The following is an 18,360-nucleotide window of genomic DNA, read 5'->3' on the forward strand; positions in this document are numbered from 1 at the left end:
TGTGCAGTTTTGGCAGCCAAATATGTGTCCTCCTGCCACAACCTGAGGGACAGCCAGTGAAAAGTGCAAAGTAATGTCATCTTGTTTTGTTTTGTCTTTCAGTCATGTTGACACTGGTCTACTACCAGGTCATGTGTCTTCTCAGTCATGTTGACACTGGTCTCCTACCATTGCTTTAATGTATTGTTGTTCTGATTCATATTGTTGTAGTTGCTGTTAATTTTTTTTGACCTTTATTTAACTAGGCAAGTCAGTTAAGAACAAATTCTTATTTTCAATGACGGCCTAGGAACAGTGGGTTAACTGCCTGTTCAGGGGCAGAACGACAGATTTGTACCTTGTCAGCTTGGGGGGTTGAAATTGCAACCTTCCGGTTACTAGTCCATCGCTCTAACCACTAGGCTACCCTGCCGCCCTGGGTAATCCCATGTCCACTACTACTATTATTATTGCTGTTGGTATTTTATCTTTATTTTTCGATATATATACTTTGACAATGTTAGTAATAATGAACGTGCCATGTCAATAAAGTCAATTGAATTGAATTGAATTGAGAGAGAGCGAGAGAGAGAGAGAGAGAGAGAGAGAGAGAGAGAGAGAGAGAGACAGAGAGAGAGAGAGAGAGAGGGAGAGACAGAGAGAGAGACAGAGGGAGAGAGAGAGGGAGAGGGAGAGAGAGAGAGAAAGAGAGAGAGAGACAGAGAGAGAGAGAGAGAGAGACAGAGAGAGAGAGAGAGAGAGAGAGAGAGACAGAGAGAGAGAGAGAGAGAGAGAGAGAGAGAGAGAGAGAGAGAGAGAGAGAGAGAGAGAGAGAACAGAACAGAACAGAACAGAATAGAATGGAATGTCTCTGATTGTCAATGTTCCGTCTCAGAACACATGACAACATAGAACTTCTATCGTAAGGTGAGTACACATTCTATTGATTCACACACTTGTTATTAGATATTACATTCCTAATTCATGGTTTTTATATGACATAAATGTTTAATAAACATCTATTTACATGACATACTGTAAATATTTCCTTATGACAGGTTTATCCTATGGATAAAAGTAGTCTGTTTTGGCTAGATATGTGTGTGTGGTAAGTTATTAGAGGTTGTGTAAAAGCCAGAGTCATGTAGCAGGTATGTGTGTGTGGTAAGTTATTAGAGGTTGTGTAAAAGCCAGAGTCATATAGCAGGTATGTGTGTGTGGTAAGTTATTAGAGGTTGTGTAAAAGCCAGAGTCATGTAGCAGGTATGTGTGTGTGGTAAGTTATTAGAGGTTGTGTAAAAGCCAGAGTCATGTAGCAGGTATGTGTGTGTGGTAAGTTATTAGAGGTTGTGTAAAAGCCAGAGTCATGTAGCAGGTATGTGTGTGTGGTAAGTTATTAGAGGTTGTGTAAAAGCCAGAGTCATGTAGCAGGTATGTGTGTGTGGTAAGTTATTAGAGGTTGTGTAAAAGCCAGAGTCATATAGCAGGTATGTGTGTGTGGTAAGTTATTAGAGGTTGTGTAAAAGCCAGTGTCATGTAGCAGGTATGTGTGTGTGGTAAGTTATTAGAGGTTGTGTAAAAGCCAGAGTCATGTAGCAGGTATGTGTGTGTGGTAAGTTATTAGAGGTTGTGTAAAAGCCAGAGTCATGTAGCAGGTATGTGTGTGTGGTAAGTTATTAGAGGTTGTGTAAAAGCCAGAGTCATGTAGCAGGTATGTGTGTGTGGTAAGTTATTAGAGGTTGTGTAAAAGCCAGAGTCATGTAGCAGGTATGTGTGTGTGGTAAGTTATTAGAGGTTGTGTAAAAGCCAGAGTCATGTAGCAGGTATGTGTGTGTGGTAAGTTATTAGAGGTTGTGTAAAAGCCAGAGTCATGTAGCAGGTATGTGTGTGTGGTAAGTTATTAGAGGTTGTGTAAAAGCCAGAGTCATGTAGCAGGTATGTGTGTGTGGTAAGTTCTTAGAGGTTGTGTAAAAGCCAGAGTCATGTAGCAGGTATGTGTGTGTGGTAAGTTATTAGAGGTTGTGTAAAAGCCAGAGTCATGTAGCAGGTATGTGTGTGTGGTAAGTTCTTAGAGGTTGTGTAAAAGCCAGAGTCATGTAGCAGGTATGTGTGTGTGGTAAGTTATTAGAGGTTGTGTAAAAGCCAGAGTCATGTAGCAGGTATGTGTGTGTGGTAAGTTATTAGAGGTTGTGTAAAAGCCAGAGTCATGTAGCAGGTGTGTGTGTGTGGTAAGTTATTAGAGGTTGTGTAAAAGCCAGAGTCATGTAGCAGGTATGTGTGTGTGGTAAGTTATTAGAGGTTGTGTAATAGCCAGAGTCATGTAGCAGGTATGTGTGTGTGGTAAGTTATTAGAGGTTGTGTAAAAGCCAGAGTCATGTAGCAGGTATGTGTGTGTGGTAAGTTATTAGAGGTTGTGTAAAAGCCAGAGTCATATAGCAGGTATGTGTGTGTGGTAAGTTATTAGAGGTTGTGTAAAAGCCAGAGTCATGTAGCAGGTATGTGTGTGTGGTAAGTTATTAGAGGTTGTGTAAAAGCCAGAGTCATATAGCAGGTATGTGTGTGTGGTAAGTTATTAGAGGTTGTGTAAAAGCCAGAGTCATGTAGCAGGTATGTGTGTGTGGTAAGTTATTAGAGGTTGTGTAAAAGCCAGAGTCATGTAGCAGGTATGTGTGTGTGGTAAGTTATTAGAGGTTGTGTAAAAGCCAGAGTCATGTAGCAGGTATGTGTGTGTGGTAAGTTATTAGAGGTTGTGTAAAAGCCAGAGTCATGTAGCAGGTATGTGTGTGTGGTAAGTTATTAGAGGTTGTGTAAAAGCCAGAGTCATGTAGCAGGTATGTGTGTGTGGTAAGTTATTAGAGGTTGTGTAAAAGCCAGAGTCATATAGCAGGTATGTGTGTGTGGTAAGTTATTAGAGGTTGTGTAAAAGCCAGAGTCATATAGCAGGTATGTGTGTGTGGTAAGTTATTAGAGGTTGTGTAAAAGCCAGAGTCATGTAGCAGGTATGTGTGTGTGGTAAGTTATTAGAGGTTGTGTAAAAGCCAGAGTCATGTAGCAGGTATGTGTGTGTGGTAAGTTATTAGAGGTTGTGTAAAAGCCAGAGTCATGTAGCAGGTATGTGTGTGTGGTAAGTTATTAGAGGTTGTGTAAAAGCCAGAGTCATGTAGCAGGTATGTGTGTGTGGTAAGTTATTAGAGGTTGTGTAAAAGCCAGAGTCATGTAGCAGGTATGTGTGTGTGGTAAGTTATTAGAGGTTGTGTAAAAGCCAGAGTCATGTAGCAGGTATGTGTGTGTGGTAAGTTATTAGAGGTTGTGTAAAAGCCAGAGTCATGTAGCAGGTCAGGGCGTAGTTATAGAACCTATCAGGACTAAAACGACAGGCATCAGCAGTCTTCAGTCAGGCAGGTGATAAAGGACGAGGCATAAAACAAGTGAGTGATTGAAGGATAGAATAACAAACACTATCAATTGTCTCTCTTAAACACAGCACAGCTCTGTAGCAGGGAATAACTCACTAAGAGGTAAGCAGACAAAAAAATAAATATATATATATTTATTATTTGGTAGACTAATTATAGTGATTTTGCTGTTTTTAAAAGAATTAAGCAAAGGTTTCCACTCAATGGTGCTGAACTGTTGGAGTTAGTGTGACTCGTGTAAGAATGCTACTGATGGGGACAGTCCACAAAGTAACTCATGGATTTGACAGTAGATTTACAAAGATCATGGTGTTATATAGAAGACCTCATAAAATACATGGAAACCGATACATTATCAATAACGTTTCTGATATTATACTTCTGATCTTTTAAATACTTTGAGGTATGTCATAAACTATGTGGTAAAGTCGGACAGTTTTACATTGAATTCCAGTGGGTTTTTTCTTCTTCAATGTAGCTTTTGAATAGCTAAATCATTAGAAAATAATGTTCTTGAACATCATATAGTTATAAATGATTCAGTGTGAGGGGTGTTCTGACAATTATTCACCAACATGTTCACTCATCCATTCTCTCTCTCTCTCTCTCTCTCTCTCTCTCTCTCTCTCTCTCTCTCTCTCTCTCTCTCTCTCTCTCTCTCTCTCTCTCTCTTCTCTCTCTATCTCTCTCTCTCTCTTCTCTCTCTATCTCTCTATCTCCCTCTCTTCTCTCTCTCTCTCTTCTCTCTCTCCCTCTCTCTCCCTCTCTTCTCTCTCTCTCTCTCTCTCTCTCTCTCTTCTCTTCTCTTCTCTTCTCTTCTCTTCTCTTCTCTCTCTCTCTCTCTCTCTCTTCTCTTCTCTTCTCTCTCACTCTCTCTCTCTCTCTCTCTCTCTCTCTCTCACTCTCTCTCTCTCTCTCACTCTCTCTCTCTCACTCTCTCTCTCTTTCTCTCTCACTCCCCCTCCCTGATCCCCTTTTCTCTCTCTACCTTCTCTCATTACATTTCCCCTCTCTTCTTCCCCCAACCCCTGACCCCTAACCCCTGACCCTAGTAGAAGGATGACCTGCCACTTATTGAGCTCCTTTGTACGGAGCCTGTCCAGGAGAAAACCTCTGGAGCCCGAGGGAGAGGAGTCCACTTTCAACCGCTGTCTGACCACCCTGGACCTGGTGGCCCTAGGGGTGGGGAGTACCCTGGGGGCAGGGGTCTACGTTCTCTCTGGAGAGGTGTGGATACAACGTCTTCTTAGTTCTTTTAACTTAACACTGTTGAGTTGGTGGCCCTACGGGTAGGGACTACCTTGGGAGCAGGGGAGATGTATGGATACATATCTGATAGAGGCTAAGTGCAACTTTCTTTTCTTCACCTGTTTACCTTTTAACATTTTTAACACTTTAACACTTAACCATACATCACACTTTAACGTAACACTTTAACGTAACACTTTAACACTTAACCATACATCACACTTCAATGTAACACTTCAACGTAACACTTCAACGTAAAACTTCAACGTAACACTTTAACACTTAACCATACATCACACTTCAATGTAACACTTCAACGTAACACTTCAACGTAACACTTTAACACTTAACCATACATCATACTTCAAAGTAACACTTCAACGTTACACTTCAACGTAACACTTAACCATACGTAACACTTTAACGTAACACTTAACCATACGTAACACTTCAACGTAACACTTCAACGTAACACTTAACCATACGTAACACTTTAACGTAACACTTAACCATACGTAACACTTCAACGTAACACTTTAACGTAACACTTTAACGTAACACTTCAACATAACACTTGACCCTACGTAACACTTTAACGTAACACTTCAATGTAACACTTCAATGTAACACTTCAATGTAACACTTCAACGTAACAATTTAACGTAACAATTCGACGTAACACTTTAACGTAACACTTTAACGTAACACTTCAACGTAACACTTCAACGTAACAATTTGAAGTAACACTTTAACGTAACACTTTAACGTAACACTTCAACGTAACCCTTTAACGTAACAATTTAACGTAACACGTTAATGTAACACTTCAACGTAACAATTTAACACTTAACCATACATCATACTTCAAAGTAACACTTCAACGTTACACTTCAACGTAACACTTAACCATACGTAACACTTTAACGTAACACTTAACCATACGTAACACTTCAACGTAACACTTCAACGTAACACTTAACCATACGTAACACTTTAACGTAACACTTAACCATACGTAACACTTCAACGTAACACTTTAACGTAACACTTTAACGTAACACTTCAACATAACACTTGACCCTACGTAACACTTTAACGTAACACTTCAATGTAACACTTCAATGTAACACTTCAATGTAACACTTCAACGTAACAATTTAACGTAACAATTCGACGTAACACTTTAACGTAACACTTTAACGTAACACTTTAACGTAACACTTTAACGTAACACTTCAACGTAACCCTTTAACGTAACAATTTAACGTAACACTTTAATGTAACACTTCAACGTAACAATTTAACGTAACACTTCAATGTAACACTGCAATGTAACACTTTAATGTAACAATTTAACGTAACACTTCAATGTAACACTTCAATGTAACAATTTAACGTAACACTTTAACGTAACAATTTGACGTACCACTTTAACGTAACACTTTAACGTAACACTTCAACGTAACCCTTTAACGTAACAATTTAACATAACACTTCAATCTAACACTTCAATGTAACACTTTAATGTAACAATTTAACGTAACACTTCAATGTAACACTTCAATGTAACAATTTAACGTAACACTTTAACGTAACAATTTAACATAACACTTCAATGTAACACTTCAATGTAACAATTTAACGTAACACTTTAACGTAACAATTTAACGTAACACTTCAGTGTAACACTTCAATGTAACAATTTAACGTAACACTTCAATGTAACACTTCAACGTAACAACTTATCGTAACAATTTAACGTAACACTTTAACGTAACAATTTGAAGTAACACTTTAACGTAACACTTTAACGTAACACTTTAACATAACACTTCAACGTAACCCTTTAACGTAACAATTTAACATAACACTTTAACGTAACACTTCATCGTAACAATTTAACGTAACACTTCTATCTAACACTTCAATGTAACACTTTAATGTAACAATTTAACGTAACACTTCAATGTAACACTTCAATGTAACAATTTAACGTAACACTTTAACGTAACAATTTAACATAACACTTCAATGTAACACTTCAATGTAACAATTTAACGTAACACTTTAACGTAACAATTTGACGTAACACTTCAATGTAACACTTCAACGTAACAATTTATCGTAACAATTTAACGTAACACTTCAATGTAACACTTTAACGTAACAATTTAACGTAACACTTCAATGTAACACTTCAATGTAACAATTTAACGTAACACTTTAACGTAACACTTCAATGTAACACTTCAATGTATCAATTTAACGTAAAGCTTTAACGTAACAATTTAACGTAACACTTCAATGTAACACTTCAATGTAACACTTCAATGTAACACTTCAACGTAACAATTTAACGTAACAATTCGACGTAACACTTTAACGTAACACTTTAACGTAACACTTCAACGTAACACTTCAACGTAACAATTTAACGTAACACTTCAATGTAACACTTCAATGTAACAATTTAACGTAACACTTCAATGTAACACTTCAACGTAACAATTTAACGTAACAATTTAACGTAACAATTCAATGTAACACTTCAATGTAACACTTTAATGTAACAATTTAACGTAACACTTCAATGTAACACTTCAATGTAACAATTTAACGTAACACTTTAACGTAACAATTTAACGTAACACATCAATGTAACACTTCAATGTAACAATTTAACGTAAAACTTTAACATAACAATTTAACGTAACACTTCAATGTAACACTTCAATGTAACAATTTAACGTAACACTTCAATGTAACACTTTAACGTAACAATTTATCGTAACAATTTAACGTAACACTTCATTGTAACACTTTAATGTAACAATTTAACGTAACACTTCAATGTAACACTTCAATGTAACAATTTAACGTAACACTTTAACGTAACAATTTAACGTAACACTTCAATGTAACACTTCAATGTAACAATTTAACGTAACACTTTAACGTAACAATTTAACGTAACACTTCAATGTAACACTTCAATGTAACAATTTAACGTAACACTTTAACGTAACAATTTAACGTAACACTTCAATGTAACACTTCAATGTAACAATTTAACGTAAAACTTTAACATAACAATTTAACGTAACACTTCAATGTAACACTTCAATGTAACAATTTAACGTAACACTTCAATGTAACACTTTAACGTAACAATTTATCGTAACAATTTAACGTAACACTTCAATGTAACACTTTAATGTAACAATTTAACGTAACACTTCAATGTAACACTTCAATGTAACAATTTAACGTAACACTTCAATGTAACACTTCAATGTAACAATTTAACGTAACACTTTAACGTAACAATTTAACGTAACACTTCAATGTAACACTTCAATGTAACAATTTAACGTAAAACTTTAACATAACAATTTAACGTAACACTTCAATGTAACACTTCAATGTAACAATTTAACGTAACACTTCAATGTAACACTTTAACGTAACAATTTATCGTAACAATTTAACGTAACACTTCAATGTAACACTTTAATGTAACAATTTAACGTAACACTTCAATGTAACACTTCAATGTAACAATTTAACGTAACACTTCAATGTAACACTTCAATGTAACAATTTAACGTAACACTTTAACGTAACAATTTAACGTAACACTTCAATGTAACACTTCAATGTAACAATTTAACGTAACACTTTAACGTAACAATTTAACGTAACACTTCAATGTAACACTTCAATGTAACAATTTAACGTAACACTTCAACGTAACACTTCAACGTAACAATTTAACGTAACACTTCAACATAACATTTCAAAGTTGTTCAGTAAATCTTTGACGTATCTCTTCAACATAACACTTCAAAAGTAACACTTCAACGTTGTTCAGTAACACTTCAACGTAACACTTCAACACTATAGTGGGGGCGGTTCAGTTTGTGATAAAAGCACCTCATTTGGCAGATGTGTAGATTCATGTATAATAAAAATATTTAGATATCGATCCATCTCGGATTTGACCCCTGGGGAGGGGGGGGTGACACCCATCTGAGAAAATAATGGTTGAATAATATATGTTAAGACACACTCCAACTATTTCTGAACATTTCCTGTTGAAAAAAAAACGTACAAATACAGTAAGTAAACTTAAGGGTAGAAACATTGGTGCCCTTTGATTTCATCGGCCTCTCTTCTTGCTAAGCCTGGAGTTGCACTTTTAATGAATAAACATATCCAGGAAGGTTCGGTTTGGGATTAACCTTGATGCAGGTTCGACAGCACAGGACTGACAGGAGCGACTCTTGACGGGAATGATACATTGACCTAAAGCAAGGAGGGGGGATGATGATGAAGACATTGGCAAAATGGTGCTTTTTTGGTCTAGACGCCTGAACACCTTTTGCACATTAACTTAACACCGTAACCCTTCAACACTTAAAGGAGAATTTAGTTTTTTACAACCAAGTCTCTATTTTGATGTAAATGGAATGTTACACAAGGGTGCAATTTCACTTGTTTTTGAGAAACTTACCCCAACCAGCGATTCACTTGCTCATTGTTGATGTGCTGTTTGGGTGCTCTGAAAAAAACATGAACAAAAACAACCAAACATGTCATTTTAGAAACGGAAACGGTCTCAGTAGAGTGATACAGGTCTTTAGATGTTGTACACATGAAAGTGTGTTATTCCGAACTTTATCCGCAACGTAACGCTGCGATTCGAGTGACACGTCTCCGTCCATTCTAGCAGCAGTCTACACAGAGAATGGAACAGCTAGATAGGGAAAACAGCTTGAGTTGCACACAATGGAATATAATGCACAATGGGGACGAGGAAGTGAATTGCTGGTTGAGGTAAAAAAAAAAAAAAAAAAAATTGTAAAAAAAACAAAACGTTTCTGGACCTTTTGAAAACACCATTTAAGTATTTTTATTTTTATATTGCTTATAAAAAGTTAAAATTCTCCTTTAAGACTCTCCTGATCCACTTTGAATTTCCTTAAGATGATGTATTTCTATCTATCTCATCTAATGAAAGTCACTATACAAATGTAATGTATGATTTGCTATCATGATTTTCAGATGACTCCGAAATGTTTGTTTCTCTCTAGGTTTCTTCTTAGGTTCCTTCCTTCTCAGGGAGTTTTCCCTGGCGACTGGGTTTCTGCTTCGGCATTGCTTGCGCTTTGGGGTTTTGGCCGGGTATTTAGAAACTGCTGATGTAAAAAGAGCTTTAATAAAATCAACGTTATTGATTAATGATTGATTGTCATGTTTATCAGGTTGCTAGGACATCGTCAGGTCCCAGCATCATCATATCCTTCTTCATCGCTGCCGTGGCCTCCGTCTTTGCCGGCTTGTGCTACGCTGAGTTCGGGGCCCGCGTCCCCAAAACGGGGTCTGCGTATCTGTACAGCTATGTGACGGTGGGAGAGCTACTGGCGTTTATTACCGGGTGGAATCTGTTGCTGTCCTACGTCATTGGTAAGATACAACCATATATTACTTCCTTCTAGTTCAGACTGATTCTTCCTTCTCGTTCCTATCTGATCGACACTCACCGGCCAGTTCATTAGGTACACCACCCCGTTCACAAAAATGGATCGCTCCTACAGCAAGTGAGTCACGTGTTCCGTGGCTTTTTATATAAAGCAGGCAGACAGGCATTGAGGCATTCAGTTACTGTTCAAATTAACTTTAGAATGGGCAACAGGAATGACCTACGTGACTTTGAGCGTGGTATGATTGTCTGTGTCAGGCGCACAGTATCCAGTATCTCAAAAATGTCCGCTCTCCTGGGGTTTTCACGCACGACAGTGTCTACGGTTTACCGAGAACGGTACGACAAACAACAGACATCCAGTCAGCGGCCGTCCTGTGGGGTTGGAAACAAACCGTTGATGAAAGATTGAAGGAGAATGGCAAGGACCATGCAAGCTAACAGGCGGAACACGACAGATGACGGCCCGGTACAACAGTGGTGGGCAGAACAACATCTCGGAACGCACAACTCGTCGATTCTTGTCACGGTGGGCTACTGCAGCAGACGACCACACCGGGTTCCACACCTATCAGCTAAAAACAAGAGGAACCGGCTCCAGTGTGCAACGTCATCACCAACACTGGACTGGAGTGGAAAAACGTTGTCTGGAATATGAGTTTAGTTGACTTGAGTGGCCTGGTCAGTCCCCAGACCTGGTCAGTCCCCAGACCTGGTCAGTCCCCAGACCTGGTCAGTCCCCAGACCTCAACCCAATAGAACATCCTTAGGATGAGACGGAACGGGCTGTTCGCCGTCCAATCAGCAGCAGCTGCGTGATGACATCACGTCAGCATGGACCAACATCCCTGTGGAACATTTCAGACACCTTGTAGAATACCGAAGAATTTAGGCTGTGAGTGTATATCTTTATTGAGGCATGTTTATAATGTTGTTAGTATAACATCGGCTCCCTGGTGTGACGATAAGCACTTTGGCTCAGTGCCTGGGGACACTGAGAACCATAAATGATCAACCATAAATCAAGAATCAAGAAGAACAAGAATCCAATGTCTTCCTTTAACCTTTCATCTCTGACTTTAACCTCCTGCAGTAAAACAGTGATTCACCATCATCCATTTCTTGGCTCCAGTCCAGAGCTATAGACAGCATATATACTTCTCTCAATAGAAGACTGGCTATTTGCACACTGCCCAGAAAATGTGGTGGAAACGGACCTGAACTTCCTAACCGCCTGCCAAATGTATGACCATATTAGAGACACATATTTCCCTCAGATTACACAGAGAGGCAGAGAGAGAGAGATGTAGAGAGCGAGAGAGAGAGAGAGAGAGAGGCAGAGAGAGAGAGGGAGAGAATTCTGCAAAAATATGTTCAAGTGTACAACCCCAAATAACTCACGCAGAGCAGAATTTGGCTGATACCCGCTAATTATCAAAATCCAGAAAAGGGCCGTTAAATTCTACAACCACCTAAAAGGAAGCGATTCCCAAACCTTCCATAACAAAGCCATCACCTACAGAGAGATGAACCTGGAGAAGAGTCCCCTAAGCAAGCTGGTCCTGGGGCTCTGTTCACAAACAGACCCCACAGAGCCCCAGGACAGCAGCACAATTAGACCCAACCAAATCATGAGAAAACAAAAAGATAATTACTTGACATATTGGAAAGAATTAACAACAAAAAACATAGCAACTATAATGATATTTGGCCCTAAACAGAGAGTACACAGTGAATACCTGACCACTGTGACTGACCCTAAACAGAGAGTACACAGTGAATACCTAAATGTAAATGTAATGTAGTATATAGTTATTAATAGTCTCGTCCTACTCACAGAATTGAAGTATCCGAGATACCTAACCTTAACTAATTGGAGTCATTTGTATGGGGCGGCAGGGTAGCCCAGTGGTTAGAGCGTTGGATTAGTAACCGAAGCGGGTACAAATTCTAATCCCTGAGCTGACAAGGTACAAATCTTTCATTCTGCCCCTGAACAGGCAGTTAACCCACTGTTCCTAGGCTGTCATTGATTGTTGTTCTGAGCTGACTTGCCCAGTTAAATAAAGCTTAACCATTCACATTTCTTGCCTAACTTAGTTAATCACATTCATATCTGCCCTCGAGGGCGCTTTCTGTATGTATGCCACAACACAGTAAAATGATGATTCATAATGAACTCTCTCCTCTTAAGAGTTATCTTCTCATCTTCTCAATGTTAATGATCACCATGGTCTTGCATCACTCATACCATATGTTTATACTGTATTTTACACCATCTATTGCATCTTGCCTACACCGCTCGGCCATCGCTCATCCATATATTTATATTTATATATTCTTATTCCATTCCTTTACTTAGATTTGTGTGTATTAGGTAGTTGTTGGTGAATTGTTAGATTACTTGTTATTGCTGCACTGTCGGAACTAGAAGCACAAGCATTTCGCTACACTCACAATAACATCTGCTAACCATGTGTATGTGACCAATAAAATTAGATTCGATTTTTGATTTGACGTTTAATGTACAAGAGTTGCAAGATGAGATGGTGTCAAATACCCTGGGTTGTTCTGAACAGAATGAGCCTCTGTTGAGCCTCTGTTTTGTCTATCGTGATGATAATTCACAGCGTAACACACACACGCGAAGGGCCATCATGACTCCTGCCAATGCTCACCAATGCTCACCAATGCTCACCAATGCTCACCAATGCTCATCAATGTTCACCATCTGTTTCTCTGAATTGGCCCTTGTGTAAGATCTTATGTTATAACTTATCTAGTCATGTTGAACATGAACAAGCTTCAACATCATGCCCACCTGACACAGATTATAATGTATAATGGACTTGCTTGCTGTAGTTCCTCAAAGCCACCACTAGGGGAGCTCTTTAAAACACCTCATAGTTGAAGACTGTTCTTTGAGTCATAAAAAGTGCATTAAAATAGCAAATTGTGCACACTTTGGAGAGGTTTGTGTGTCCCCACTTGGAGACCCCGGTTAGTCCTCTCACTCAAAACCCTTGTTTTGTCTTATGTTGCACCTACACCCCACATTTACCAGGAATAGTCAGGTTACTGAATGAATCCAGAGTATTTTCATAAAGTACAGTTCATGTGAAATGCACATCACATCAACAAGGAAATGTTTGGTTTCAGTCTAGTGTCAGGTGAACTGTTGTGTCCTCTCCCCTTTTGATCTAATACTTGTCCCATTTATCTCTAAACTGTTCCCTTTCAATTGCTACCATGGTTACACATGTGCTTTTTATATTACTTCTGTAAGAAACATTTACATGTAGCCCTATCCATAAAAGGCTAAATTCCCACCAGTGTAAAGGGTTGATTGGTTGATCCATCTATTGTCATATTGGCTAATCTCCTGTCATCATCATCCTGTCAGGAACGTCTAGCGTGGCGAGGGCTTGGAGCGGAACCTTTGATGACCTCATCGGCAACGCCATGGGGAACTTCTTCAAAGAAAACGTAAACATGAACCTCCCGGGCCTCGCAGAATACCCAGACTTCTTTGCTGCTGGACTCATTATGCTCCTGGCAGGTAAACTGAATCTGATGATTGATTGATTGATCATTGGTTCGTTTTAACCACATAGAGACATTAAAACTGGTACTGGTGATGATGATGATGGTGATGGCGATGATGATGATGATGATGGTGATGATGATGGTGGTGGTGATGATGATAGTGGTGATGATGATGGTGATGATGATGATGGTGATGATGATGATGGTGATGATGGTGATGATGATGGTGATGATGATGATGATGTAGATGGTGAATGTGATGATGATGCTCACATGTTCCATGTGTTTCCATCCTGTGAAGGTCTGCTGGCCTTCGGTGTCCAGGAATCGGCAATAGTCAACAAGATCTTCACGGCCGTCAACATCCTGGTGCTTCTGTTTGTCATTGTCGCGGGCTTCGTCAAGGGAGACATCCGTAACTGGCAGATCAGTCAGGAGGAGCTCATCAACGCTACAGCAGAATTACAGTATGCAACCATGTTTCATTACAATACAAACGTTTGAGTACAATACATGAGATATCCTTCATCGTACCAAACTTGCTAGCAACTGCAGTGGATGTTGAACACATTTCTATACAGGCAAATGTGTGTGAGGATGTTATAGCCATGGTATTAGCAGGAAATATTAGCGTGAATCCTTCAACCAAGATTTCTGGAAAACCAGAGAAGATTGGAAAGGTACTATTCTGCAACCATATGTACATGGTCTTCTCCAGGACCCTAACCTCTACAGTCAACGTGACCAGTATATATGTCCTGTATTGTGACCTCCACAGTCAACGTGACCAGTATCTATGTCCTGTATTGTGACCTCCACAGTCAACGTGACCAGTATCTATGTCCTGTATTGTGACCTCTCCAGGACCCTAACCTCTACAGTCAACATGACCAGTATCTATGTCCTGTATTGTGACCTCTACAGTCAACGTGACCAGTATCTATGTCCTGTATGGTGACCTCTCCAGGACCCTAACCTCTACAGTCAACGTGACCAGTATATATGTCCTGTATTGTGACCTCTACAGTCAACGTGACCAGTATCTATGTCCTGTATTGTGACCTCTACAGTCAACGTGACCAGTATCTATGTCCTGTATTGTGACCTCTCCAGTCAACGTGACCAGTATCTATGTCCTGTATTGTGACCTCTCCAGTCAACGTGACCAGTATATATGTCCTGTATTGTGACCTCTACAGTCAACGTGACCAGTATCTATGTCCTGTATTGTGAGCTCTACAGTCAACGTGACCAGTATATATGTCCTGTATTGTGACCTCTACAGTCAACGTGACCAGTATCTATGTCCTGTATTGTGACCTCTACAGTCAACGTGACCAGTATATATGTCCTGTATTGTGACCTCCACAGTCAACGTGACCAGTATCTATGTCCTGTATTGTGACCTCTACAGTCGACGTGACCAGTATCTATGTCCTGTATTGTGACCTCTACAGTCAACGTGACCAGTATATATGTCCTGTATTGTGACCTCTACAGTCAACGTGACCAGTATCTATGTCCTGTATTGTGAGCTCTACAGTCAACGTGACCAGTATCTATGTCCTGTATTGTGACCTCTACAGTCAACGTGACCAGTATATATGTCCTGTATTGTGACCTCTACAGTCAACGTGACCAGTATATATGTCCTGTATTGTGACCTCTACAGTCAACGTGACCAGTATCTATGTCCTGTATTGTGACCTCTACAGTCAACGTGACCAGTATCTATGTCCTGTATTGTGACCTCTACAGTCAACGTGACCAGTATCTATGTCCTGTATTGTGACCTCTACAGTCAACGTGACCAGTATATATGTCCTGTATTGTGACCTCTCCAGTCAACGTGACCAGTATATATGTCCTGTATTGTGACCTCTACAGTCAACGTGACCAGTATATATGTCCTGTATTGTGACCTCTACAGTCAACGTGACCAGTATATATGTCCTGTATTGTGACCTCTACAGTCAACGTGACCAGTATATATGTCCTGTATTGTGACCTCTACAGTCAACGTGACCAGTATCTATGTCCTGTATTGTGACCTCTACAGTCAACGTGACCAGTATCTATGTCCTGTATTGTGACCTCTACAGTCAACGTGACCAGTATATGTGTCCTGTATTGTGACCTCTACAGTCAACGTGACCAGTATATATGTCCTGTATTGTGACCTCTACAGTCAACGTGACCAGTATCTATGTCCTGTATTGTGACCTCTACAGTCAACGTGACCAGTATCTATGTCCTGTATTGTGACCTCTCCAGGAACCTAACCTCTACAGTCAACGTGACCAGTATCTATGTCCTGTATTGTGATCTCTGCAGTCAACATGACCAGTATATATGTCCTGTATTGTGACCTCTACAGTCAACGTGACCAGTATCTATGTCCTGTATTGTGACCTCCACAGTCAACGTGACCAGTATATATGTCCTGTATTGTGACCTCTACAGTCAACGTGACCAGTATATATGTCCTGTATTGTGACCTCTACAGTCAACGTGACCAGTATATATGTCCTGTATTGTGACCTCTACAGTCAACATGACCAGTATATATGTCCTGTATTGTGACCTCTACAGTCAACGTGACCAGTATATATGTCCTGTATTGTGACCTCTACAGTCAACATGACCAGTATATATGTCCTGTATTGTGACCTCTCCAGGACCCTAACCTCTACAGTCAACGTGACCAGTATATATGTCCTGTATTGTGACCTCTGCAGTCAACATGACCAGTATATATGTCCTGTATTGTGACCTCTACAGTCAACGTGACCAGTATATATGTCCTGTATTGTGACCTCTACAGTCAACGTGACCAGTATCTATGTCCTGTATTGTGACCTCTACAGTCAACGTGACCAGTATCTATGTCCTGTATTGTGACCTCTCCAGGAACCTAACCTCTACAGTCAACGTGACCAGTATCTATGTCCTGTATTGTGACCTCTCCAGTCAACATGACCAGTATATATGTCCTGTATTGTGACCTCTGCAGTCAACATGACCAGTATATATGTCCTGTATTGTGACCTCTCCAGTCAACGTGACCAGTATATATGTCCTGTATTGTGACCTCTACAGTCAACGTGACCAGTATATATGTCCTGTATTGTGACCTCTCCAGTCAACGTGACCAGTATATATGTCCTGTATTGTGACCTCTACAGTCAACGTGACCAGTATATATGTCCTGTATTGTGACCTCTACAGTCAACGTGACCAGTATCTATGTCCTGTATTGTGACCTCTACAGTCAATGTGACCAGTATCTACGTCCTGTATTGTGACCTCTACAGTCAACGTGACCAGTATATGTGTCCTGTATTGTGACCTCTACAGTCAACGTGACCAGTATATATGTCCTGTATTGTGACCTCTACAGTCAACGTGACTAGTATCTATGTCCTGTATTGTGACCTCCACAGTCAACGTGACCAGTATCTATGTCCTGTATTGTGACCTCTACAGTCAACGTGACCAGTATCTATGTCCTGTATTGTGACCTCTCCAGGAACCTAACCTCTACAGTCAACGTGACCAGTATCTATGTCCTGTATTGTGATCTCTGCAGTCAACATGACCAGTATATATGTCCTGTATTGTGACCTCTACAGTCAACGTGACCAGTATATATGTCCTGTATTGTGACCTCTGCAGTCAACATGACCAGTATATATGTCCTGTATTGTGACCTCTACAGTCAACGTGACCAGTATATATGTCCTGTATTGTGACCTCTACAGTCAACGTGACCAGTATCTATGTCCTGTATTGTGACCTCCACAGTCAACGTGACCAGTATATATGTCCTGTATTGTGACCTCTACAGTCAACGTGACCAGTATATATGTCCTGTATTGTGACCTCTACAGTCAACGTGACCAGTATATATGTCCTGTATTGTGACCTCTACAGTCAACGTGACCAGTATATATGTCCTGTATTGTGACCTCTACAGTCAACGTGACCAGTATCTATGTCCTGTATTGTGACCTCTCCAGGAACCTAACCTCTACAGTCAACGTGACCAGTATCTATGTCCTGTATTGTGACCTCTACAGTCAACGTGACCAGTATCTATGTCCTGTATTGTGACCTCTACAGTCAACGTGACCAGTATATATGTCCTGTATTGTGACCTCTCCAGTCAACGTGACCAGTATATATGTCCTGTATTGTGACCTCTACAGTCAACGTGACCAGTATATATGTCCTGTATTGTGACCTCCACAGTCAACGTGACCAGTATATATGTCCTGTATTGTGACCTCTACAGTCAACGTGACCAGTATATATGTCCTGTATTGTGACCTCTACAGTCAACGTGACCAGTATATATGTCCTGTATTGTGACCTCTACAGTCAACGTGACCAGTATATATGTCCTGTATTGTGACCTCTACAGTCAACGTGACTAGTATCTATGTCCTGTATTGTGACCTCCACAGTCAACGTGACCAGTATCTATGTCCTGTATTGTGACCTCTACAGTCAACGTGACCAGTATCTATGTCCTGTATTGTGACCTCTCCAGGAACCTAACCTCTACAGTCAACGTGACCAGTATCTATGTCCTGTATTGTGATCTCTGCAGTCAACATGACCAGTATATATGTCCTGTATTGTGACCTCTACAGTCAACGTGACCAGTATATATGTCCTGTATTGTGA

General features: G+C 39.9%; 1 protein-coding gene across 7 annotated transcripts in view; it reads left to right on the forward strand.

The window, feature by feature from the left end:
* The first annotated feature begins 812 nt into the window (after positions 1-812).
* Positions 813-18,360, forward strand: part of LOC135526767 (cationic amino acid transporter 2-like) — a 33,407-nt gene continuing 15,859 nt past the window's right edge. For 2 of the 7 annotated variants that reach the window (XM_064955413.1, XM_064955419.1), the window contains exons 1-5: positions 3,414-3,497; positions 4,448-4,622; positions 9,908-10,109; positions 13,529-13,684; positions 13,973-14,138. In XM_064955413.1, coding sequence (XP_064811485.1) covers positions 4,455-4,622; positions 9,908-10,109; positions 13,529-13,684; positions 13,973-14,138 — 692 coding nt within the window. In that variant the 5' untranslated portion in view covers positions 3,414-3,497; positions 4,448-4,454. The other 5 variants (XM_064955414.1, XM_064955417.1, XM_064955418.1 and 2 more) reach the window with 5 other exon arrangements.

Source organism: Oncorhynchus masou, chromosome 32 (genome assembly GCF_036934945.1).
Source record: "Oncorhynchus masou masou isolate Uvic2021 chromosome 32, UVic_Omas_1.1, whole genome shotgun sequence".
Taxonomy (NCBI): Eukaryota; Metazoa; Chordata; class Actinopteri; order Salmoniformes; family Salmonidae; genus Oncorhynchus; species Oncorhynchus masou.